Consider the following 27,113-nt stretch of genomic DNA (forward strand, 5'->3'; position numbering starts at 1 on the left):
TATCATTTTCCAATGAGGAAATTGAAGTTTAGAGGTTATTTTGCTCATAATAACTAATAATATCTAATAAATGGGATAGCCAGGATTCATCTTAATCACTATATTATGCTATGCTATTTTGTTTTTACTTTAAATGTTTAGATAACACTTTGAAATTTTAATATATGAGGTATAGAAACAAACTTACATGCTGGGTCAACAATGCTATTCAATATTGATAACTATTTTAAATCATTTCTTAAAATATAAATCAAATAATATCTTTTAAAGTGCAAAATATAAAGAAAATCAAAAAATATTCCTCAAACTCAAGATATATGTTACTCGAACATGCATTACATCTTATATGCAGTTTTCAGATCATTTCCTCTTGCCATTTAATTCTTCCCTGTACATACATAGATCTATCAACATATTCTTGCAGCCTGTCCCTTTCAGGATCCTTTAAAATTCAAGAATAAATCCAGGGCAGAAAGAAGATGACTGATTATTTACAAAAGAGAAGAAACTCTTTTTTGTTTTGATAGATTTCATAATGATAAAGCATAATTCTATCAAGAGGACTTGAAATTCTTTAGAGTGCATGTACCTAATAATCCTTTCAAAATATATGAATCAAAAATTACCAGAACTAATGATAAAAATAGATCTACAGTCACAGTTGACGATTTAAACTTCCTCCTCTGTAATTGATAAAATAAGTAGATAAAAGGAAAAACAGAACTTTGGTTCTTACCACTCATTGTCTACAAAAATTAACTTGAAATGGATCATAGGACTAAACTTCTAGAAGACATTTAAGAAAGTCTTAATTAACTTGGATTAGGCAAAGATTTCTTAAATAGACCAAGGGCCAAGTCATTTCCATGGTGAAAATAAAATATTTTTAATAAACGATGTGGAAACAATTGGATATCTATATGGAAAAACATGAACTTCAACTTAGTCTTACTGCAGACATAAAAATTAATTCTAGATGGACTGTATATCTAAATATAACAGCCAAAACCATCATTCTCATAGAAGAAAACATGGGAGGCTATCTTTGCAACACTGGAGTAGACAACAGTTTCTTGGACAAGATAATTAAAACACTAGCCATAAAAATGGTGTAATTAAGAAACCAAATAGGCAAGCCACATGGTGAAAAAAAATATTCTCAGCACATATATTTAACAGAATACTCTCCAAAATATATAAACATCTCCCATAAATCAAAAATAAAAAAATGAATAGCCCAATTTAAAAATGAGCAAAAGACATAAATAGATATTTCAGAAAACAAGATAAATGAATGGTTTATAAGTACATGAAAAGGTGCTTAACGTTAGACATCAGGGTAATGCATAAAACACAGTGAATGAAGGGGTTTAGAGGAATTTGTGTGGGAGTGATGTAACTTTTCTATCTCAATTGTGGCAAAAAAAGTACAGCATTCAAAATTGTAAAAATTCTTAACTATAAACTAAAAAAAAAAACAATCAGTAGAAACTGTCCCTAAGGAAGCCCAACAATGAGCTTACTAGATAAAAATTTTAAATCAGATATTTTAAATATGTTCAAAGAATTAAAGGAACCCATATCTGAAGAATGAAAGGAAAACATAGGAACAATATCTCACCAAGTAGAGAATATCAGTAAAGAGATTTCTATTATGTAAAAGAACTAAATAGAAATTCTGGAGTATAATAACTGAAATGAAAGAATCTAGACAAGCTCAACAGCAGATTTAAACAGAAGAAAGAATCATCCAGGCCGAAGAACAGAAAGAAAAAAGAATGAAGAAAAATTAACAAAGCCTCAAAGACCTATGGGATACCATCAAATATACCAACATATGCATAATGAAGTCTCAGAATGAGAAGAAAAGGGTAGAAAGAATATTTATATAAATAATGGCCACAAACTTTCCAAATTTGATTTTTTTATAAATTTACACATCAGAGAAGCTCAGTGAATTCCAAGTAGAATAAACATGAAGAGATCCACACCATAGACACATCCTAATCAAACTATTAAAAGACAAAAGCATATGCCTTAAAAGCAGAGAGAAATGACTCATGTATAGGGGATCTTCAGTAAGATTAACAGATGCTTTTTTATCAAAATCCATGGAGGCCAAAAGGCAGTGGGATGACATATTCAAAATTCTGAAAGGTAAAGGCTATTTACCATGAATTCTATATCCAGCCAGACAGTTCTTAAGAAATGAAGGATAAAAGATATTCTAAGGTAAAAATGAAGTTGAGAAAGTTTATCTCTAGTAAATCTTCCATATAAGAAGTACTGAAGGGAATCCTTCAGACTAAAATAAAAGCATACAAGAGAGCAACTCAAATCCATATAAAGACATAAAGAGCATCTTTAAAGGTAACTACGTAGGTAAATATAAGACAGCATAAGTGTATTTTTTATTTGTGACTTCTTTTTCCTTCTGTCTGACTTAAAAGATAACTGAATAAAACAATTTTAAATCTGTGTTGATGGGCACACATTGTATAAAGATGTGATTTATATGACAATAGTATCACAAGGGAGATAGAGGGCACAGAGTTATATAGGAGCAGAATTTTTATATACTATTGAAATTAAGTTAGTATTAATTCAAAATAGATTGTTATAATATGTTAATTATAATCCAGAGAAATCACTAAGAAAATAAATCAAAATAAAAAAAAACTATTCACAGATGCTGTGATCTTATATATAGAAAATTTTAGCAAATCCAGCAACAACAACAAAACTTTTAGAGCTGATAAACAACTTCAGCAAGTTTGTAGGACAGAGAATCACAACAAGAAATAGTTGTATTTCTAGATACCAGCATTGAACAACCTAAAAAGGAAATTAAGAAAACAATTTTATTTACAGTAGTATCAAAAAGAATGAAATACTTAGAAATAAATTTAAAGTAGATAAAAGGCGTAATATTCATACAATGGCATATTATTCAGCCATAAAAAGTAATGTACTAATAAATGCTACAACAAGGATGAACCATGAAAACATGCTAAGTGAAAGAAGCCAAACACAAATGATCACATATTATAGTATCCCGCTTATTTAAAATATACAGAATAGACAAATCCACAGAATCAGAAAGATTAGTGGTTTCTAGGGGCCAAAGGGAGAGAAAGGGGAGGAATGACTGATAATGAGTAGTGAGTTTCTTTTTGAATGATGAAAATGTTGTGGAATTAGGTCATGGTAATGGTTGTACATCCTTGTAAATGTACTAAAAACCACTAAGTTGTAAACTTTAAATGTGTGGATTTTATGCAAATTATATCTCCCTTTTTTAAGTGTCAATGTAAAAAAAGAGACCCTGAGGCAGTTTACACAAATGCCTCAGTGCAAGCATTTCTTCTCAAATATTTTTGATAATGTATATTCCATTAAAATATTCAATGATATTTAAGAAAGTTTTTAATTTGTAGTCTCGTTAACGAAGTGTTCTCTTTAAACTTTATATAGCCTGTCTTCAAACCTTTTATGTAGCAAAAGTATTTGATGCTCAATTTCACTAAAAATTATAATCTTCTCTACAATAATCAGTGAAATTCTATCTTCCTTTATATTTCTTGCCTAATTTGTTCTCCTGGCAATTAGGAAGACTTTCTTTTTGCTCGGAGTAGAACTATTAATATATTGTGTTGTCTGTTATAACCTTCAACTAGAGATATTCGCTAATAAAACCACAATATGTTACATTTGTTTAAATTAAGCTTTTGAATCTTGGTTTTCATTTGAGAGGTGTCTGTGTTCTAACTTAGTTGCATAATGATATCTTTCATGGATAATATAAAATACTAGGTCTTTACATGGTTAAAATGTTCTTTTGTGTAAATTTTATTATCCCAAGAATTTCTGGACTTGTATACAGTCGGATTTTCCAAAATTGGTATGTGATCTTTAATAGGTTTTATATTAGATGCCAACAAAACAGGTTTTCATATAAAAATTACATGACAGTTCTTTCTTTCCAAAAAATATTCAGTTAAGAACATTGCTGTATTCTATTAATTGCTGGTTCTTTGGGGAAAAGTCTGCTTAAATATTTAAAGTTTATTACATTCAGATACAATGCTTCATAAATCTTATGTTGTTTTTCTTATAGATAGTGTACCATGCAGTCTATACTAGGTATTGCTGGCCTTTCAGAAATAAGAGTTAAGTTGCTTATTCTTCTGGAGTGGAATTTATAACCTCAGTAATTATTTCAACTGTGGAAGAGCCCTTTATTCAAAAAATGAAACCTTGAAATCTTAGTTAAGGCTCCTCTCAAGATGGCATAGAAGGTAGAGGCTGTGCATGCCTTCTTAGCAACCACACCAAAATTATAACAAAACTCAGAGCAGCCAGTATGCAGAGTCACCTGAGGTCTGGCTGAACAGAAGCCTTACAACTAATAACAGGTCACTTCAAAACGGTAGAAAGATCGGAGACATGAAACAGGCAATCCAGAGCCAGGAGGGCTATCTTGACTGTAGAGCCACCTCCCCGACCTGAGGAGTAAGGAGCCCTGGACACAACTAGCCTCCTCATCCCAGAGTTCTAGTGCCAGGAAGAGAAGTCCCCAGTGGAGGTTGCAGCTAAGTGAGACAGAGGACCGCAAGAAGCAGAAACCAGCTTCTTACGGGGCCCGCACCAAACCTTACTTGCTGATGGACTCACTCACTCTGAGCTCCAGTGCTGGGGCAGCTGCTCCAGGAGTGCCAGGGACATACAGGGAGGCACTATCGTTGAGCTTCAGGGTGAGGGCTGGAGGGGTGGCTTGCCTCCCAGACAGAGGTGCAGGCAGAAGCCATTGTTCCTTTATTGAGCCCTCTCTCATCCCAGGCTGAAGATCAACCTGGATAACACTGGTTGCTCAGACCAGGAGATTCCTTGAGATTCCGCCTCTCCCAACTTGTGAACCCACCCAAGCCTCTTCCAATGATTTATTCCATACAAATGGGCTGTCTTGGCTCCTGTTGTGAACTTTCATAAAATCTCTCAAAGGCTCACAAAACCCAAAGAAGTGACATTTTGCCTCAGTGTGCCTTGTACCTCTTGCCGAGCAGCCCCAATCTCCATACTAGTGGCAGCCAGTCTTTGTTTCTGACTTGGCCTCTTGAGGCACCTTTAAGCCCAGCACGGGTTGAACCATTTGTGGATTGTTTGATGACTCTTACCAGGTGGCCCTGGAGATGCACAGGCTGCGACTGAACTTAGCCTGAAGCTTAACCTCTCCCAGAACTGTGCCAATGAGCTCTATAGCACACCCACTATATAAAGCTACTCTGCTAAGACTGGGAGACTTAGGAGTCCTACCTAATACATAGAAACAGACACAGGGAAACAGCCGAAATGGTGAAACAAAGAACCATGTCCCACATGAAAGAAAAGAACAAAGCTCCAGAAAAAGAATTCACCAAAACGGAGACAAGCAGTATACCAGATGCACAGTTCAAAACAGGGCTATAAGGATGGTGGAGGGACTTAGGGGAAAAGTAGATGAACTCAGTGAGAACTTTAACAAAGAGATAAAAAACATAAAAATGGAGATGGGAAAATAATAGGGAACCAGTCAGAAATGAAGACTACAATATCTGAAATGAAGAGTACTTTAGAGAAAATCAACAGAGTAGATGAAATGGAGGATCAAATCAGCGACATAGAGCATGGGGTAGCAGAGGACACCCAATCAGAACAGCAACAAGAAAAAAAAATCCAAAAAAAAAAAATGAAGATAGTTTAAGAAGCCTCTGGGACAACATTAAACATAGCATCCACATCATAGGGGTACCAGAAGAAGAAGAGAGAGCACAGGGAATTGAAAACCTACTTGAAGAAATAATAATGAAAATTTTTCCTTATCTGGTGAAGGAAATAGACATACAACCTCAGGAAGTTCAGAGATTCCCAAACAAGATGAACCCAAAGAGGCCCACACCAAAACCCATCATAATTAAAATGCCAAAGGTTAAATTCAAAGAGAGAATCTTAAAAGCAGCAAGAGAAAAGCAATTAGTTACATAGAAGGAACACTCAGAAGACTGTCAGCCAATTTCTCAATAGAAACTTTACAGACCAGAAGGGTTTGGCACAAAATATTCTAAGTGATAGAAACCCAGGACCTACAACGAAGATTACTTTACCCAGCAAAGCTATCATTTAGAATTGAAGGACAGGTAAAGAGCTTCCCAGACAAGAAAAAGCTAGAGTTCATCACCACAAGCCAGTATTACAGGAATGTTAGAGGGACTTCTTTAAGAAAAAGAAAAAATATGTATCAAAAGTCTAAATAAAGAAAGGCAATAACTACATATCTGTCAACAAGTACTTCAAATGAAAAACAATTAAGTGCTTCAGTCAAAAGATGGTGTGGCTGAATGGATAAGAAAACAAGACCCTTACATATGCTGCCTATAGCAGACTCACTTCAGATGAGACATACATAGACTAAAAGTAAAGGAATGGAAAAAGATATAGGTAGTATGCTGAGTGGAGTAAATCAAATAGAGGAAGACAAATGCCATATAATTGCACATGTATGTAGAATCTAAAGAACAAAATAAACAAAAACAGAAACTTATAGATACAGAGAACATTTGTGAATTACCAGATGGAAGGGAGTTTGGGGGATTGGTGAAAAGGAAGAAAGGATTAAGAAGTTACAAATTGGTAGTTACAAAATAGTCAAGGAGATAGAAAGTGTAACATAAGGAATATAGCCAATAGTATTGTAATAACTATGTACAATATCAGAGGGGCACTAGACATATTGGGGTGATTATTTTGTGAGTTATATAGATGTCTAATCACTATATTATACACCTGAAGCTAATATAATATAGTATGCCAGCTATAACTGAAAGATAAATTATTTTAAAAAATGAAACCTTGCTCACTTAATAACATTTACTCTATTTAAATGTTATCCTTGAAATCTGAGCTATTTTAATACTTTAAAATAAATGTTTTTCTATTAACTCTAAATAAGTGGAAGCTTTAATTCGGAAAAGGAAGGAAAAGAATTGGAACTGACATGAGTAATAGGAGTGAAAATATAGCAGGAATTGAAGATGCTACAAAATGAATTTCCCTCCTGTTGCTGGAGTTACTGGTGAAATGAAATGTACAAAATAACACTTGTTGATTTTTCAGATTGTCAAAGTAAGGTACATTTTTCAAGAGATTGATAGACAACCTTATGGAAAATCTAGGGGGGAATATTTTGGTTTTACTCACTTGATATTAAGCAAAGTATTTTTAATGAATAAAATTCTTTTGATTAATGATAATGTTTTGTTTTACTGTACAATTTTAGTAGATTAAAACAAGAAAATATTTTAGTGATAAAGTAATTATGAGTAAATTTTTTATTTATCTGTTCTACTCAAAGAACAGGCTATTGTAATTTCTAATCAGTGTGATAATTTTCTTTCAAATTTAAGATTTGGTTTGATTTACAGGTAAACAGTGTTGACCTCAGAACTGCCAGCCATGAGCAAGCAGCAGCTGCTTTGAAAAATGCTGGCCAAGCTGTCACAATTGTTGCACAATATCGACCTGAAGGTAATGAAGTTCTTGCTATCTATATTTATTGTTTATTTCAGTTTTTAGACATGCCTCTTAATAATGTTCAGCTTTCTAAACTTAACTTTCTTTTTTATGTTTTGTTCTGATATATTATTCCTAGTATATGGTCTCACTTTTGAACTAGATTATATTTATTAATACCAGGGTTTAAGATATGTTTCTAATAGCCTCTATTGCTATTTAAAATAAAGAGAAAGAATATAAGTTTGAGTTGCAGTGTGTTTCTAGATAGCAAAGTATCATGGACATGACCTTACTAAGTTCCTAGGGAGAAGAAGATGGTAATGGAAAATTTGAGTTCATGCCATTTAAACATATATAAGACTCTAGTGTACATCAACATAACCACTTCGATAAAACCTCAGTGGAATTTAAAAAGCTTAAACACCCAAAGGAATACATAGCATCCTGGTTAATGTTCATAAACAGCAAATCGAAGGAGGAAGGAATGATGTGAGTAAAGGAGCCAAGAAGAATAATGTGAGTAAAGGAATCAAGTGAAACATTCTATAATTTAGCAATTGTTACATTTATTATTATTTTCTTAGCGTGTAATTTATTTTTGTAACAGAACCTAATACGTGTTTTAGAGGATCAAAATAGTGTGTTGAGCATTGCTTGCTATTTCATAATATGTACAGTCTTATAAACCTCAGCAGTTTGGGTTTAGTAACTGAACAAGGATAAATTCATTTACGTAAGAGGTCAACGCCAAATAAATTCACAGTACCCAAACAAATAGGGACTAATATATGAAGTCAGAATGCCAATTTATTAATTTTTGTAAGAAATAAAACTGACATACTTTTATCTTCTGGCCAACACATTCTTGCCCTATAGGTATACTATATGGAAGCCTAGTTGTAATCACTGGTTGTTTAGTATTATAGGAAGCTTCCCATTTGTATGTTTATAAGAAATTTAGGTATGATTAAGGGTAAGTCAGTATCTGCTCCCTGACCTCCCCCAGAAAACTCACAAAAGCAGCAAGGAAAATAAAACATACACTACACATACTTCTGCTACCCATACAACTCCATCTCACATTAAGCAAACTAAGAAGACAGATAATACCTGGACAACAAAATATAGGCAAAGGTTACTTAAGCAGCTTGAGATCTGACAGAAGCCACAAGGAAAGAGGGAAAGAATAAAAACACATGAGAGGTTGAAAATATTCAGTGGTGGCAGAACTTAGAATATAACAGAAAATTGAACTTCCTGAAGGTGAGGGGCTTGTTTTTGAGGTATGAAAACATTATCCCTGTTTATGGCAAGCCTCATGGGAATTGGAGTCAGCAGGCTAGAGCACAACTCATTCTCGACGTGGTTTGGTGTAAAGAAGTGGAGAACGCATATTTGGATAAAGCAGTCTGTCTTCATAGCATCATATAATGTGACAGTCTTTTGGTTTTAAAGACTGTAAAGAACCTGTGCTTCCATCACTCTGGATTCCAAAACTTTCTGGTCCAGCCTAAAACTTGTCCAGCAAAATCTAACTCATAAATAATAAGTAATTTGAAAGTAACTGGCCTGGTATTCATGCAAAGATATTAATAAGAAAATGTAGAAACAGACAGCAAAACTTAGCAACAAGTAAAGGTTAGTCACACGCACATGCACACACATACAAATTGACACAAATTCGATGAAAATTTGATCTTAATGTTTTTAACAATTTGTACATTCACGTCTTTGAAAGAAGACCACAAAGTAGAAATGTAAGAATAGATGTAGGCAAAGATGGCTTAACAACCGGAAGAGTTTAATTTTGAATTAACGGAGCCCAGGAAAGAAGAAGGCAAACAAGTGTTTTAAATTGGACCACAAAGGCAAAGAGACACTGTAGAAAAATCAATAGGAAACATAAAGGATACAGTAGTAAAATTAAATGAGATGAAACAAACAAAAAGGATTTTAAAAGGTGAAAGAGATAATATTAGCAATAGAAGACAGGCAATTATATATATGCAACATATACATAATTTTAGACTTTATGAAAAAAAAAATTTTAAAAGAAGAAAGTCAATGTTTGAAATCATAATACATTCAAGAAAACACCCCTGAATTAAAAAGATGTGAATCTTTATATTGAAAAGACACAGCATGATAGAAAATTTACTTAGAATGGTAAAAATTCAGACATATTCTAGTTAATGTTTATCAAGAAAAAATCTGGGATCCGGGTAAAAATATTGATATTAATAAGGGGGTAAAAATTGATCAATGGAAGGAAGAACTGCTCTCTAATGCTTGGTGAACACAGACCAGAACGAGGATAGTTATTTAATTTTACCATTTTTATATTTAGTAGCTCCTAACTAACCGAAGGTACCCATTTATGCACTAGATATACTTGCCACTGATTGTTGGCAGGAGTGGGCTACCCTTTTCCCAGGATAGTTATTGAATGGGCCCAGGAATTTACCTTTCAGATTACCTTTCTCTGTGCTTATACTCTTTTTTTTCTTTCTTTCTTTCGTTCTTTTTTGTGATTTCTATATTTCTAATAAACTTTTCTGATTGTTTTTTTCTAGATTATCCAAAACTTTAAACTATTCTAGACTTGATGGAGGCATTTTTATATCAAGGAGAATTTGCATTATATTTCGAGCTTAAACCTTTATGTTCATTACTCTTATATCTTCTTTCTGAACATCCCCTGAACACCAGACTTAATTTCCTATTTGATTTCTCCGGCTGTATTTCTCCCTAGTGTTTGAAATTGAACATATCTGAAACAGTTCTTTTACTGTCTCTGTAAACGGTGCTTAAGCCACGGTCTAGAAGTCATCCTTCACCTCCCACTCCTTTCTCAACATCTGTGTTATGGTCACTACCCTAACCAAAGCCACCCTGTTCTCTTTCCTGAACTATTCTAATAGCCTCTAACAAGTTCTCCTCATTTCTTTCTTGATTTTCTCTAATCTATTCTCTGTTCCTTACCCAAAATGATATTTTTTAAATACAGAGATTGGATTGTATAATTTTCTGTTTAAAATATTTCCCATCATACTGTGGATAAAATCCAAACCCTGTAAATAGAGCCTGCAAGGCCCTGTGTGATTGAGCACAGCGCAGTACCTGTACTTCGCTTGGTTCTGCTCCTTAAGTCTAACCATACAGGACTCCTTTCAGACCCTTGATTGCACCAGATACTTTCCTAATTCTCTGCTCATTTTGTTCTTTCTTAAAATTTCTTTTTCCCTATTCTTATATGGCTGGCTCCTTCTCCATTTCTCATAGCACTGTGATATTTTTCCTTTATAGCACAAAACAGGATTAATAATTTCATGTTTATTTCGGTGCCTATTTGTTTATTATTTATTTAAGCCTTGCTTTTGGGCCTTATCAATAATGTAACTATATTCCTACATACAGATGATGAAATAAACTCAGATAACAAAGCTAGTAATAGCTAGGATTCAGTACTAAGTCTCTTGACTTCAAAATCTGGATTCTTCCACTGGGAATACTTTGTTGAGTGCTTAGTCTGGCAATGTTGTATACTGTAATCTTTTTACTACAGCTGTGGTACCATTGCCTAACACAAGGGTTTAAGTACCAACAGAGCACAGAAGAAGACAAACATTGCCTTAGGAATTCAAGAAGAGGTAAATTATATTGCCTAGCATGAGAAAAGATGCCGTAGAGTAGGATTGAGGCTTAACTGACAACCTAAAGAATAGATAAGATATAGATGGGCAGAGAGAAGAAATGACATTCTAGGTAAAGAATAATGGAAGAACAAAGATAGGAGAGTTAAAATTTAAAAGCATGTTTTGGGTGCTTCGAAAACTCACCTGTCCTCCTTGCTATATTGCTGCATATGTTATGTTTGTTTATTAGACAGTGACACTATAGTTTTATGTTATATTTTAATATTAATTATGTGTTTTTAATTAACAAATATATTTTTGTTGTACAGCACTTTTTTATAAAAACATATTCCACATCATTAGTATGTAACTACTCTGAGGGCCAAGGATATAAGTTGAAGATAAGACTCAGATTTTCTTTCTCAGTGAGCTGGCCATTTTAAGAAATATAAAAAGAGTCGCTTGACACTCTGATAATGAATCATCTTCTTGCAGTTAGTATTCACTTTACTAATGATGAATCCCTTGGGATTCTCTGCTTCATTGATAATCTGACATACAGACAGAAAAAGAGCAAAGAGGTAAGCTTTTGGTAGGAGTTAAGTTTTTATCTTTTAGGATCTGTAACTTGCCTATTAGTCTTACATAAAATGCTATTTTGGGTTTTTCAGCTTGTATACTTTGAACTTTTATTACTTAGACTCTAAGTATGAAAAAATAACATTTAAAGAGACTTTATCTTCTAACTCCCCTCAGTTTTGGTAACTCCAGCGATAAGAAACAATTTACTTTTTAGAGCTTACTGCTCATTATTCTGGGGAAAATTATAATCAGTAATAAATATGGGCACTGGAATTATAAGGCTACTTTTTTACTCCATATTCAGAAGTTACAAAATTTTAGCAACCAATTCCTGCTCTAAAGTTCAAGAGTCTCTTATGAATTGGATAATAAAATATAAATATAATAACAAAAATTGTGTGCCAGGCATGGTACTAACCATGTTAACATTTATTACCTCTAATTCCCATAAAACCCTATAAGGTAGGCACTGTTATCCCCCATTTTACATTATAGTTGAGTAAGGCATAAAAAGCTTAAGTAACTTGCTAGTTAAGTGGTTAAGATTTCTTGTAGCCCCTTACTGAGGGAAAACTTTATCCTTTTATTTAATGGCTGTGGCCTGTAAATTAAACAAAAGACAGATTAACAGGAGAAATGAGTTTATTTTGTATGCATGCAGGGAGCCAACAAAAGAAGTCACTAGCTCATTATATGGTTAACGTTTAATGCTTATTACCTAATTTTGTATGGAAAAGGGAGTGGGAAGAAAAGCGTTCTGTGGGAAAAATAAATAGGTTTCTTATTTAAGTGAGACAAATGGATTTTTAGGAGGAAGTTTGTGATAATGTTTGTCTATATAAGTTATGTGTGATCTCTCCATCTACTTAAGGACTATAAAACTCCCCAAGAGAGGGGATCTATGATAGCCCTATTTCCCAGAGGTAGCTGCTTTTAGTCAGATAAGGGAAGCTTTGAGAAGGCTTTTTTTTTCCTTGCGTTCGTTGAATCTTCAATGTCTTTAGCTTAAAATAATCTCTATGACAGCTCTGAGGTTCCAAGTGGTTCCCCACACCCTAAACTCACTCTCTCAACCGTACACTAAAGCTGACTCCCTTTATAAAAAGCCCTAACCTCAGATATTTTCTTTCGTTGTTCCTCAGGTATACTACACCAACTTTCAGACCTTAGATCTCTGTTTTTGGTTCAGGGAATTATATTGCAATGATATTATAAAAGAAAGATAAAAGAGAAGGAATTAAACGTATATTAAACTTATTTTCTCTTTCCCATTGTTATATCTTAAAACGGTGAGGTACTTTGTTTTCAAAGGAAAAAGGCTTTGAGATGGGTATTGTTATCTCTAATTTTCAAGTAACTAAACTGTAGTCTAGAAAAGTTGAGAGATTTGGCCAGAGCCACTTAACTTTTCTGAGTTTCAGGGCTTTAATTTAAATCTGAGTTGCAGAGGTAGAATTTTAACCCCAGTCTCCTCATTTTATTTCCATTATTATTTCTGGTTAACAACCAAAAGAGAGGAGAGGTGGAGACTGAATGGAGAGGTTGTGCTGGACTAGTGATATTTCTTTGCAGGCATTTGTCAACTCTTTCAGTGATTTTCTGTAGCAGCTTCCTAATTAAAAAATTTTTAGTCTCTTTTCTTCCCATAGCTTTCCACCTTTTTCTACCAGTTAAAACAACCAGCCTGCCTTCTTACTCAAAAAATTTCCCCTTTTCTTCTCTAGACTAGTTTTAATATTCATTCTCCAAGAGTCGTTGCTCTCACGTATTAGCTTTGTGTTTAATTAATATATTTCATTATAGAGTGTAAATTAGTTTTATTCTTCATAGTTGAGATCGAAAGTTTAAAAGAGATTGGAGGAGGTACAGTTTCTCCTCACTCTCCTCTCCAGCTTTCTTTTATCTTTTCACTTCTAGTGTGGGAGTGAAAACAAAGAAGTTGAAAATGTGAATAAAATATAGAAAATCAGCTATTAAACATTATCTCTCCTTATAAGCATGCACATATTACTTAGCCCAGCAGTTCAGAGACTCCCAGTATATTTCATGACAAGAAATATAGTTTGGTTCAAGAATTTCCAAAATGCTGAAATGAAGAAAATGTCCTATGTAACATTTAGATCTCTCCCAATGATAGTTTTCCTGAAATCGGTTATGATGTGATTTCTAGGAGAGGGTTGCAAAAGACTTAACTGAAAAAAGAAATGAAACTCTTTCTCACAATAAAATATAAGAAAACATATACAGGATGGGCATAAGATGGAAATTGATAGAGCTAAAAAGTATGAATTGATTGAAACAAAAGGAAAAGATTGGAAACATAGCTAGTTAAATGAAATGGGAAATTTAAAGGAAAAGTAACTTTGAGGAAATTGTTGAAGTACGTTCTGAACAGTTAAGACAAATGGTTATGAGAAATTGTTAATAGTAAAGAAAATAAATACAAAAATCTAATTAAAGTGAACAAAATAAGGCATAAATTAAGCAATTATCAGGAATCGACCTAGCTCTCCAATATCTTAAATGTTGAATATCTGAGACTAAAACCGGAGGGCAACTAGTCCAGGGTTCGTGCTGCCTGTGCCACTCAGCCAATAAACCAACACATGAGTTGAGTTGTTTAGAATAAGCATTTATTGTCAGAGCACTGATGATCTGAGAGGCAGCAGGTTAACACCTTCAAAAACTGCCTTGTCTTCTCAGTCGGGCTTATGGTATTTAAGGGAAAATCTGGGCATTTTTCTAGGGGCTACACGGAGCCATTCCTCTAGCAGTGCAGTCCTCCAGTGACATAGCAACCCAGGAACAAAGATGAGAGCAGTCTGGAAAGAATGCTAGGCCAAAAGGACTGTTAATAGCAAGCAGAAGGGCATTAATCATAAATTTCAGGGCAACTTTCTATGCCAGGGGATGTTCCAAACTCTGAGTCAAGCAACTGAGGACAATCTATTGTTAAGCTATAGGGCAAGGAAAAGTGAAGCCAGGGACACTGTGAGGCTTCTACTTCAGGGGTCTCAACATGGCCCTTCTTTAAGACTTTTTTTTAACAGCTTTGTAATAACTTAGTTACTTAAGAAAGAATATTTTTCTGCCTCACTATAAAAAGTCATGTCTTCTTTTTATAGAAAGTTTTAAGTTTCTAAAATGTAGAATTTTTTAAATCAGTAGGTTCTGTTATCAGAATAGCAAAATCGCTGGAAACAGCTAATAATGCTACATAAAATATAATGAACATCTTCTTAAAAGCATCACAGGTCTGTGATACTAATGTTTCCACAGACAAGGAATGTATGCCAGGAAAACCTGCCCACAAAACAAATGAAAAGTATAACCTAATATTTCAAAACAAGTTCAAGAAAAACGATGGAATATATGAAAGAACAACATAAATGAGTTGATTATTATTCAAAATTATTAGAAATGAAAATCTTAACATAAAAAATTAAGTTTAACTAGAAGGAGCATGATATGTCCATAAAGCAAGTAGATGAAAAAGAGGAAATTTTGAAAAATCAAAAATAAAGAGCTCTTTCCCTTCCACATCCTGATCAGTTCAGTCCTAAAGTCATTAGATGGAGCACAGCAAGGTATTTATCTTGCATTGCAAGGCCGGGGAGGTTAGAGACAACTAAGGGCTTCCACACAGGGCACTTTCCTGGTGTGAGGAGTCAAAGCCTGGGCTGAGTGAGGAGATTACACATGGGACTGGTCAGAACTCAATCAGGAAAGTGAATGGTAGTAGAAACAGATACATACAAAGAGATTGATCACCTGAATAGGTATGCTAAGAGTAATGTTATCCATAATTTTCGTTGTTGGAGAAGACAATTACAAATATGGAAAGGGAGAAAACTATATAAATTCTATAATACTAGAATTGGAGAAATTGGTATGAACATATGATTTTCAATTGATATAAACAGTTACAAATGTGTCTAATATATAATAAAATTTATATATTAATAAATAAAATTTATTTACATATATATAAATAAAATTCCCTAGCTCTATCCACTTAGAGGGCCTGGGCTCAGTGCCAGTCCATTAGCAATAAGAACACCTAATACTCAGATCTTGGCTTCTAATTATACTATTTTCCACCAAAATTACAAAGGCTGTTTGGATAAATGGCTGGTTCCAGGAGTGGGGTAGAGAATATCCCAAATTATTCTGTAATATTTTGTGTCAGGAAGCAAGGAAGTAATGATGGAGACATGTCAAAAGGACACAGAATCCAGTTTGAAGGAGTTTTCACTGACCAAATCAATTTGCATCAAATTGATGATAATAATACCAATAGTAATTATGATAATTATAATCCACTGAATAAATTAGGATATCATGAGTCTTTGCTAACATAAATAAATGAGTTAATTGAAAGTTTGATTAGAGTAGAGAAGTGTACATGGTTTCAGTAACTTATTATTTGCAAAGGGAAAAAGTGGAATTTTACTGTAGAGAAACCTGGCAGACACAAACTTCATCAAGTACCAAAAGTTAGTAATATTAGTAATGGGAGATATCATTATTATATATCACCTGAAAGAGTGCACTGGAAAGAACATAACATATCTTCTGTAATATTCCTGTCAAAGTTGCATAATCTGGATTTAATGTGGAAATATCAGACAAATCTAAAGTGAGAGACATTCTACAAAACAATTGACCTGTAATCTTCAGTAGTATCAAGATTACCAAGTAAAGGAAAGACTAAAGAACTGCCTTGACTAAAGGAGATATGACACTAAATGCTCACATGCACAGATAAGATAACTAATGATTTCAAACTAGATCCTTTTGTTACAAAGGACATTATTGGGGAAATTTCAGTGGAATGTGAGCATTGGAAGATAGTAAGGAATTAATGTTACTTTCTTGATTTTGATGGTTTTGTGGTTATATAAGAAAATATCTTTATTTGTAGGAAATATACACTGAAATATTGAAAGATGTCAAGACATCAAGGTAGCAAGTTACTCTCAAATAGTTTAGGAAAAAGGTTTGTGATTTCAATATTTTAGAAAAAGAAATTAAGAATAAAAAAGGATGAGAGTGACAGATGTAGAAAGTAGGTAAAGAATATTCAAGATACATATAATAGGAGTCTCATAGAAAAACAACCAAAACAATGCAACAGAACAAATACTAAAATAAGAAAATTTTTCTAAAATTAAAAAAAATGTTATTTTCAAACTACATATCAAAAGGACATTCCATGTGCCTAAGGTGATAACTAGAACTTAGAAATATTCCAATAAAATTACTGGAATTAAAAAGAAAAAAAAAATAGTGGAATTTCATGTCCCCCAAAAATGCCCTTTATAAAGGGAAGAAAATGATGTGGTCATCGGAACTTCATCAGCAGTGGTTTAAAGGAGACAATGGAGTCAACATACTCAAAAAATCAAAGAAAGAAACTGAATCAGACTTTCACATATCAAGGCTGCGATCAAATGTATCAGAAAAGAATTAGGGTGATATTATTCATATAAACTCTTCTTGAAGAGAAAGAACAAACTTCAGACACCTAAAATGATGGGATAGTAATTAAGAGAGTTATTAGGAAGAGAGTATATAATATGAAAAGACTGTATGCTCCGACAACTTGGTTAAAATACTTTAAGGACAAGTTTTCAGGAAATGAGAGAATATGAAGATAATATGAAAATAGAATAAGCTTTCCGATTGCTTTAAAGTTTTTAAAGAATAATATTTCAAATCAGATCTAGGGAGATTGTTCATAGTAGGGGGCCAAAACCCAAACAAAAGATTATTATCAGAACAAAAGAACAAACTTTAGTTTTATATTTCTGTGTTTATCTTTATAAATATAGAAACTTTATATATTATGTATAAATATATTTATAAAAATACAAATTTCATTTTATGTATAAGTATGTTCTATATAATATCTATATATTATATATTTATAGAATTTCTTATTTAGGAATTTTATATACTTATGTATCTTACATATAAATTTAGGAATTCTTGTCCTTTCGTGTGTATCTATATGTACATACATATATTTGTGTGTGTGTGTCTATGAAGAAATAAAGTAGACTCCACAGTGAGACTGTGTTCCAGTTACTATTGCATCATAACTACCCCAGAGATTAGTAGATCAAAACAATATCCTTTTATGAATTCTGTAGGTTAGGAATTCAGGCAGGATTTTGGCTGGTGGTCCTGGTGGCAAAGACTGAGATCACTTAATAGGATTCAGCTGATAGGTGAGCTGCTTTAGGTCCAAAATAACTTTACCGCCCGCCCCGCCCCCCAATTGTGCATTGGTGGTCCTGGCTGGAAGTTTGGGCTCAGGACACCATTATGTGACTTCTGAAGTGTGGTGCTTCGAGGGTAGTTGGTCTTCTTACATGGTATCTGGCGTCCCCTGGAACAAGCATCCCAAAAGAACCAGGCAAAAGTTTCACAGCCTCTTTTAACATTGAAAGTCACATATGATCATTTCTACCACGTTCACTTGCTTATAAGTAAATGATAAGACCAGCCCAAATACAAGGAGAGAGATTAAATTTGCCTCTTGATGGAGAATTGGTAAGGTTACACAGTACAAGAACATACAGAGTGCAGGCATCTTTGGAAATATAATCTGCCACAGACTATTTATATAACAGTCTTGAATATATATAAACATAAAACAGTATGAGTAGAACTAAGATCAAACAACTTCAGTTTGTATCAAAAGTTTACTCACCTACATTGTTAAAACAATTTTCAGATTTGCTAATAAGGCAAAGTCTAACCATTAACAGTATTTTGTTTTAAGAAAGAGATAAAGGTTAAAAATAAAAGAACTATATAGCTATTTAAAAAAAGAATGAAGAACATCTGTATATGCAACTATGGAGTGCCCTATTACTACAGTAAGACTATTACTGTAATTATTAAGTAAAATAACTTGGAAAAATGTATATGTTATTGTTTATTTAAGAAAGAGAAGCAATACATATATGTTTGTGTGTGTATGTGCACACAATTGTATATGCATAATTATATACATATATGAAAATAATATAGAATCCATAAAATATATTTGCATGTACGTATGTATCTGCTTATATTTTTAAAGTGGAAGAATAAATCTTTCTTTAAATGTTTACATATAATGACCAGGACAGAGTAAGTAGGAAAAAGGAATAGAAGCTAGATATCTTTTTTAATATCCATGTCTTACAGATTTGACTTTGAAACTATTTAACTACCTATAAAAACAATGAAAAATTTAAAAAGCAACTTCTAAAAATTGAAGTTGGAAATAAAAAAGAACAAATGAACATAAATGTATATTGTGTATATCTAGTTGACAGCATTAACACTTATGCAGTACTCTAATTCTGTTATCCCCAGTGTCTTGAGAACCAGGATTCTTCATATGCAAGAAAGTACATACAGACATGATAAAAAGGATTGAAAACCTAATGGTCCTAATTTTTAATTAGAAGAACCAGTATAAACTCATGATTCACTTTATATTTTTATCTATATCTTCATCCATCAGTCTGTCTGTATCTTAGCTGTGTCTATACAGACTAAAGATTTGACATGAGTTGATAATTGTTAAATTGTAGTGGATATGTTATACTAATCAATCTACTAATGTTTATACTTTAAATTTTCTATTATATTTTAAAGGACAATAAAAGAATATTACATGTTAATGTGAACTTTGAAATGTTTGAGTTTTTTGATGAATCAAAATCAATTAATTTCAGTATCCATAAAACAAACTAGGTTACTGTAGTGAAAGGAAGAGTATCTCAACAATAATCATGCTGACTTTTGACTCTGTCTTCTTCAACTATAGAAATGCTCAGACAAGTTGTTTGCTCTTGCTACAAGACTGGTTTTATGAGAAAATCTGATGGGATCTGACCTAATTGTAAAATAATATATTTATTATAAATAGAGATAATGGTGTAAATGTGTATAACCATGTAATTGCAGTGTTTTTGAAAAAGTGCTTAAGGTTTTTGTTATTAATAGATTTAGTAGTTTTTAATATGATATAGTTTAAAATAGTCCATCTTCAAAATCATACTTTTTCATATAAGAATATCTTAAATAAAATGTTACCTCAGACTGCTTTTGTGTCTTATTTGGGCATTTTGAAAATTTATAAATTATAAAATGTGTCAAAGTAAATTTAATTTCATTCATTAGTTTTTTAAGGCGTATTTCCCCAGATGTATTGACCCTGCAAAAATTCTGATTTAAGAATATGAGATTGACTCATATCCTCACAAGGAAAAAGTAAACAAAGCATCTATTTTAAATTATTATAGGTTTCTTTTTTTAAATATAAAAATCACAATCCTGATTTTTAATTTTTTTAATGTATAGTTAAATTAGTAATATAAGATTAGATACTGCTGTTTGATGCATGGAAATTGTCTTAATTGATTAAATGTGATATGAACTTTAAAATAGCATGTGAGAAAATTCTAATTCAACCAATAATAATTTATGGTACATTTAAAGGATTATTAATTTTTTTTTTTGAAATTTGCATATTGGGCAAAATCTAATTCAGATTACTCTCTTAAGGTTCTAACCACATTTAATCAATTACACTTATAGAACAGCTTACATATTTAATACTTTAAGTAACTTTTTAGAATATAAAATATAAATTCATTTCTCTTTTTCTTCCATCAGAATACAGTCGTTTCGAAGCCAAAATACATGACTTACGGGAGCAGATGATGAATAGTAGCATTAGTTCAGGATCAGGTTCTCTTCGAACTAGCCAGAAACGATCCCTCTATGTCAGGTAAATTTTTTTACTTTTAATTATGACAGTCCTTATTTATGCATTCAGTTCTTTCAGGTTTTTCACTATGACTGACTTAGTTTTACTATAGATATTGCAAACCAAGAAATGTTTTTTTTATAATTGGTTTCCTAAAATATGTCTTTCAAGAGTTGGAAATTATTATAATTGGATTAATGGAAATTATACGACCCCTTGAATAATAATGGTATGAAAAAGAAAGACTGTATGTAGACTAGAAATTTATCAAGTTGATATTTTACTGAATCACTGTTGCAGCTTGGTGCGTCATATCATTCAACACTTATATTTACCTGTATTCTTTTATAATAGAATAATTCTCCATTTGTGTAACATTTAATTACCATGTCAATTTTCAAAATAGCAAAGAGAACATATGTAAATAATAGCTTAAAATGTGAATTGCCTGAGTAAAGAGTACAGATTCATGAAATTTCTACATTCATTTTAAACACTTGGGAGAATACAAACGTATTATTTTTCTATAACATAAGATTAATGTAACAGCATAAATATAATATTAGATACCATTAATATATAAATTCTTTTTCATTTCATTGGCTAATAAGACAATACAGATATTCTATTTATTTGTATACTTATTCTATATACTTTTTGTAGTAGAGCTTTAACTGAGTGCTTTACTATTATTTTAACTTTAGGTGTTTGTTACAAGTGATCTATATCATTCTTCATAAATATTCTCATTTCTTTGGATTCTCTTGGGAAGCCTATTGCTAACATGTTTTATTCTTCTGGTGAAAGATGATATATGTTACCTAAAATAGACGTGTATCTCATATATGTTTGTATATGTATAAATACATCTGTACACATAAACATATAGTCTGTAGTTTACATATGATATGACTTATTGTCTTAAAGCATTTATTTTATAAGACATAATAAAAGGAAACTTTTCTCACTTTTTTCTCTTGTTCTGTTTCTACCACTTTCATTCCTTCTGCCCTACCTACGATCTGGGAATCCTAAATGTATAAAATTTTCTTCTCCTTTCACTAATTCTTGCAATATTTATTAAACACTTTTGTTCCAAAGTTATTAGAAGTATTTTATATATAGGTATTCATAAAAAGTGGGAAAATGGGTTTTCGTTTAAACTCTCCTTTTTTTTCATTTTCTTATCTATATTTTCTAATTTTAGTATAATGAACAACTGTTACTTTTAATATATGATTTATTAAATACACATAAAAATCAAAACATTAGGTTATATTTGTTTTAGGTGCATTTACTGAGTCATCTCCACTTTTTGTTACTAATTTTTTATTTTTAGAGAATATTTTATTTTTACAAGTTATATTGTCAAAAGCCTTACAATGAAAAATAAGTGTGACCTCCCAACAGTCTATCAAATTTCATTTGATAGAAACAGTCATTCTACATTTTCCTAGGAAACTCCCATGTCTTTACCTCCAAATTTATAAATAATATACATATACTGCTGTTTTCTAATTTACCAACTTTGAACGTTATAGACTAACTGCCTTGATAGAGAGAACTTTCCCATACCAAACCACTCATTCTGCCTCTTCTCCTGTAACTCAAACATAGTTCTGTCACCATTAAGAAAATTAATAGTATTTAGAGTCGTGTGACTAAGTAATATCTGTCATTACTCAAACAGTATATTATGACTACATTTATTTTCTTCTGCAATGCTTCATTTTTCCTAGACTTAAAAATTGTCTCATTTTCATTTGCTTAATTTTCCATGTACTTAGATTACTACGTGTCTTCCTTTATCTTCCAGTAACCTCTCTATATAGTTTTCATATGATGATACATATAGTCATACATATGGTCTTATCAATTCAGGTGTTTTTTGTTTTGGGGGTTTTTTTTTTCCCCCATCTTTCTCCTCCAATCTGACGAACTAGTTGCTCTCTAGACTTGTTGTATAGTTCTCACATGGGACTTGCCTTTGCCATTATCCTAATCCTTTTAGTTCTGTACTGTGTCAGTCTGTTTCCTAGATTCCACATTTTCTTCTTTCTCAATTTACTTTTATTTTGCCAGAGTACATCCTCAAGTAAATTCCTGAGAAAAGTTGTGTAGGAGGTACTCTTTGAGTCTTAGCATGTCTGAAAATGACTTTATTTTGCCTTCTTCTTAATAGAGAACTTGGGGATTGTAGAAGGTTAACATACTTTATTTTCCAAGGACCCCTTGTTATTAGTTAGGTTGGGGTCATCTTTATTTTTGTGGACATAATATCTCATGTTTCTCTAACGTTTTCTTCTGCTTCTTGAATTCTCTACTTTCTCTGTATTCCTTTTTTCTAGTCTGCTTGTTTTCTTGGGTTTTATTTCCTTTAGTTTTTTATGTGTGAGGATATCTTTAAATGTTTAATGACTTTTCTAGTCTTATCAATAGAGACTGAAGTGGTGAATTTAACTGGAAGGTAATTGACTTTTTCATTACCCTCTTGCTCCCCATGTCATTCTTTTCTTTGACGTCATTAAATATCTCTAAAGAAGAATCCTTGATTTCTTGCCTACAGTATAAACCAGGTTACTAGTTTTTAGTTTCAGTGTTGCAGATTTATTAATCCGTCTATTTTCAGCCCAGCATCTTCCACTTCCCTATCATATTCCAGAGCTTTTCAAATTTAATTTCTCCAGAGACTAAATCTTTTGTCTTCTATGGAATTGGGAACAATTCTCCTGTTGTCATTTCTCTTTTGTATTTGTCTCCCTTTTTTTTGTCACTTTAAGTGAGTTTCTGGATGGAGAAGAAATAGATACATGTAACCAGTCTTGCCAGAAGTCTTCTGGTTCTTTTTAGTAAATGTATTTAAATAAAAAGTAAAAAATAAAAAAAATCAAGGCTACAAATGGCAACACGCAGTATGATACTATTTATAAAGCTCTGAAACAAGTAAAAATGTACATAATTACTTAGTCATTCACATATATGCGATAAAACCAAACCAACAGAAAAAAAAGGGTAAGGGACAAGGAAATAATAAACACTATATTCAAAATGGTGGTTACCTTCTAATAATGCTTTACTCTTAGTCTGAGGGAATCAGGATCAAGGGAAAAAAATATATAAGTAAACATGAATTACTGATAAAAGTTTTGTATATAATCTTTCGTTGGATAGTAGATTAATAGTGTTCATTATACTCTGATGATCAGTAACTCACATAAGTATTCCATGGGTTCCTTTTTCTAATGAATCAAATATATTGAAAGACAAAGCCTAAATGCTAGCATAGTGAGTAGAGGTTGGAGTGATTTCTTTTCTCCATTGCTCATCAATTATATAGTTATATTACTTTTATAATTCAAAAGATTAATTTATGATAAGTGTTACAATGTAATATTTTCTCTTTTCTGAATCTTTCGGCATTTGTTCTACTTAACGTACTTTATTTTCTATTTTATGTTATGTTTATTTGTATCCTCATCATCTTTGTCATCTTTATCTTTGCCATATCTACTTTATTACCTTTTTAAATAAATAATAAGTGACTGACTATATCAAACCTTTGTATTATTAGAAGTTAGCTATATTTTTCCAGTAGAAAACACTACCTTAGAGTTCAGAATATATTGGTTGAAGTAATGAGTTGGCATTTATATTATTTGTAATCTTTATTTTTTCTGCTTCCTTTGGATAAAACCCAATATATTATATACATTTTAATATATGTTTAAGCCTTCCCACTTTTGGTCCCACCTGTTTCCCTGAAAAAACCTTGGAAGAACACATTTGAAAACAAAACTGAAAACAAAAGTCACTAAACATTTAAAGATATCCTCACATTAATTAGTTTATTCATGTAGTCATCAAATAATTCCACCCTTTTTCAGTTTTATTTCAAGAGAAAGGTTCTTAAACATTGGGTAGCATGAAAAAGAATACGATCTGTATCTTAATTTCCAGTTGCCACATTAGAACAAAAGAATAAATAAATTGTGTTATAAATGTAATTGTTGGACTCCTTTTCAAACAGAGCTTCTTTGGATATAAGAATTTAATTTGTTAAGTATTGTACGTTAATTAGTCAAATAGGAAACAATATTTTCTTTTTATCCAATTTAAAAATATTTTTAACATTTTCAATTACTACATTAATACAATATTTTTTCCAAAATATTTGGCAGCTGTTAAAGTCATCTGTAGTTAGTTTTCATCATTGTTACCCTATTAACTCTAGTTTTGTGAACAAATGAAAGGAATAATTAACTGGCAAAATAATCACTCTGTTGATATAGGGTTTTTCCAAGTGTGTCTAGTCAAAGGAGAAGAGAATCTCTTAATATTTACTTTTGTTTATTAATTTAGAGCAACTCTCTAGATTTGTCTTCATTTTGGAATTCAATATAGATTGCTACTGAATTGTACTAAAAGCATTTTTAGAATTTCTTATACAATACTGAGAGAAATAAGGTAGTATACCTAATAAACTATTAACAAAGTTAATTTTTTTTTTTTTTTTTTTTTTTGGTCTCATTGTCTTCTTGTATATAGTACAAAATTGAGCTTGGCATTATTTTGCCTACTGTCGTATACCATTTAATTATATACCCAAATTAAAACACTTTCAGAATCCTGTGTTTAATATTATAACATCATTGTAATAAATAATGGACTTTTTCTTCTTTCTAGAGCTCTTTTTGATTATGACAAGACTAAGGATAGTGGCCTTCCCAGTCAGGGATTGAACTTCAAGTTTGGAGATATCCTCCATGTTATTAATGCTTCTGATGATGAATGGTGGCAAGCCAGGCAGGTTACACCAGACGGTGAGAGTGATGAAGTTGGGGTGATTCCCAGTAAACGCAGGTAAATATAAATCTGTTACAGCCTTACCACTTGAAAGTCGAGCTTTATAAACAAGTAAATACTCATCCTTTAAATTTCTTTTATTGAGGTGATGATTTTACACTTGGTTTTTCATATCATGTTCTATAACCATTTAATTTTTATTCAATTTATACTGTAACCTATAACATAACTAGAGTATACAATGCTCCCAGACAGAAATTTCTCTAAAGCTCAAGTACTAGTTGCTAAAAACAAAATAAGTGTATTTTAAGTCACTGCCATATATCTCTTGTCAGTGGAGGGAGAGGGAAATAAATGCCTCTGTAGTTTTCCCATGTAAGTGATGATAAAACCTAAATTTTCAGGGCTTTTGTTGATTATATGAATTACCTCGTTTAGTCCTAGAAAAAAATGAAAGCATTGTAAATAAATGCAGAATATTTAGAAATATCTGGTAATATGCTTCACATCTCTCTTATCTTGCTTAATTTAGAACTATCAATACATTCACTGTCTTTCCTCAACTTTTAACCATTTATTGTAGTGATTCATTGGTGCATACTTACCATCTAGTGGCAAAAGTGTTTAAGTGCAGATTGTCTTTAAAAAGAATGATCCCAGTTTAGCAAAACCCCTCTAAAATCTATGAAATGCAGTTAAATGTCTCTACTTTTGTGGAAAAGGGGGATATTATTATTCCCCCAAAGTAGTTTATTTATGAGATCTGATTCAGGCAAATCTTTTTCTAGGTTTTAAGATAGCCAGCAAAAATTATTAATGAGACATTAATGTTTATTATAGCTGGTTAATTCACTTTAGGTCAAGCTTATGATGTTATAAACTTGTCTTTTTTTCTTATGAGTTGGATTTATACTTGTTTTGTAAAGCCTCTAAAATTAATAATTATGCCAAATCATATACCTATTTTAGACTTCTACCTATATACACTTACATATGTGTTAGTAAAAGTTGAAGAGTAGAATATTAAAGTATTACAAAGATTTGTAGTTACGGTTTTGGAATTTATGTCTGTTGTCGTCTAGATTTATATTTAGCAAGATCCAGCTATTTGATTAGATCTTATATTTGGTGGCAACTCCTCTTTTAGTAATGTAGCCCTCAGCATTACTTTTTTCGTGGAATGTAATATAGTCTCCTTCAAATTCAGAAATGTTTTCTCTGTGTCTCGTTCAGTCAGTAAAAACCTCACATCTTAAATATCAAGGACAGAGTTTATAAAAATTATCTTATCCCTTGGAGCCTCCTAATCTTGCAAAGGCTTTTTTTATATATGCCTGCAACAAATGAGAAATACAGCTGACTTAGGTGAAAAGAGATTTTTTTCATTTTCTATAAAAATTTTATAAGATTGGTTTTTAAAGCCATAAGTGATATAAGACCTATATCTTAGGATTACTCCAAATCCCCAAATTCATGAGTAACATTATAGAATATGATTTTTCTCCCATAAAATACAGTATGAAATCACAAATAATTATGCTATTTCATTCTTGAATGTATTTAAAACGTATATTTTCTTAAATAGAACTCTTTCTTAGACTACTTCTGATAATAGCACAAGAAATTGTAGTTCCTACAATGCTTAGCTTTCTTTCAGGAACAGTATTTACAAATAAACACAATTTAAGTCACTCAGCTATCGAGTGAATAAGATAATGATTAGAAAGCAAAGCCATTTTGAGTTGTAAATGTTCACTCACTAAATGTTAGTT

The 27,113-nt window shown here is 32.0% G+C and overlaps 1 protein-coding gene across 12 annotated transcripts in view; it reads left to right on the plus strand.

The window, feature by feature from the left end:
• Positions 1–27,113, plus strand: part of DLG1 (discs large MAGUK scaffold protein 1) — a 229,160-nt gene that overhangs the window by 169,163 nt on the left and 32,884 nt on the right. For all 12 annotated transcript variants that reach the window (XM_039850648.1, XM_039850651.1, XM_039850653.1 and 9 more), the window contains 3 exons: positions 7,458–7,560; positions 20,445–20,559; positions 25,222–25,398. In XM_039850648.1, the coding sequence (XP_039706582.1) occupies positions 7,458–7,560; positions 20,445–20,559; positions 25,222–25,398 (395 nt within the window). The remainder of the gene's footprint in view (positions 1–7,457; positions 7,561–20,444; positions 20,560–25,221; positions 25,399–27,113) is intronic.

The sequence above is a fragment of the Pteropus medius genome, unplaced genomic scaffold (genome assembly GCF_902729225.1).
Source record: "Pteropus medius unplaced genomic scaffold, Ma_sr-lr_union100, whole genome shotgun sequence".
Taxonomy (NCBI): domain Eukaryota; kingdom Metazoa; phylum Chordata; class Mammalia; order Chiroptera; family Pteropodidae; genus Pteropus; species Pteropus medius.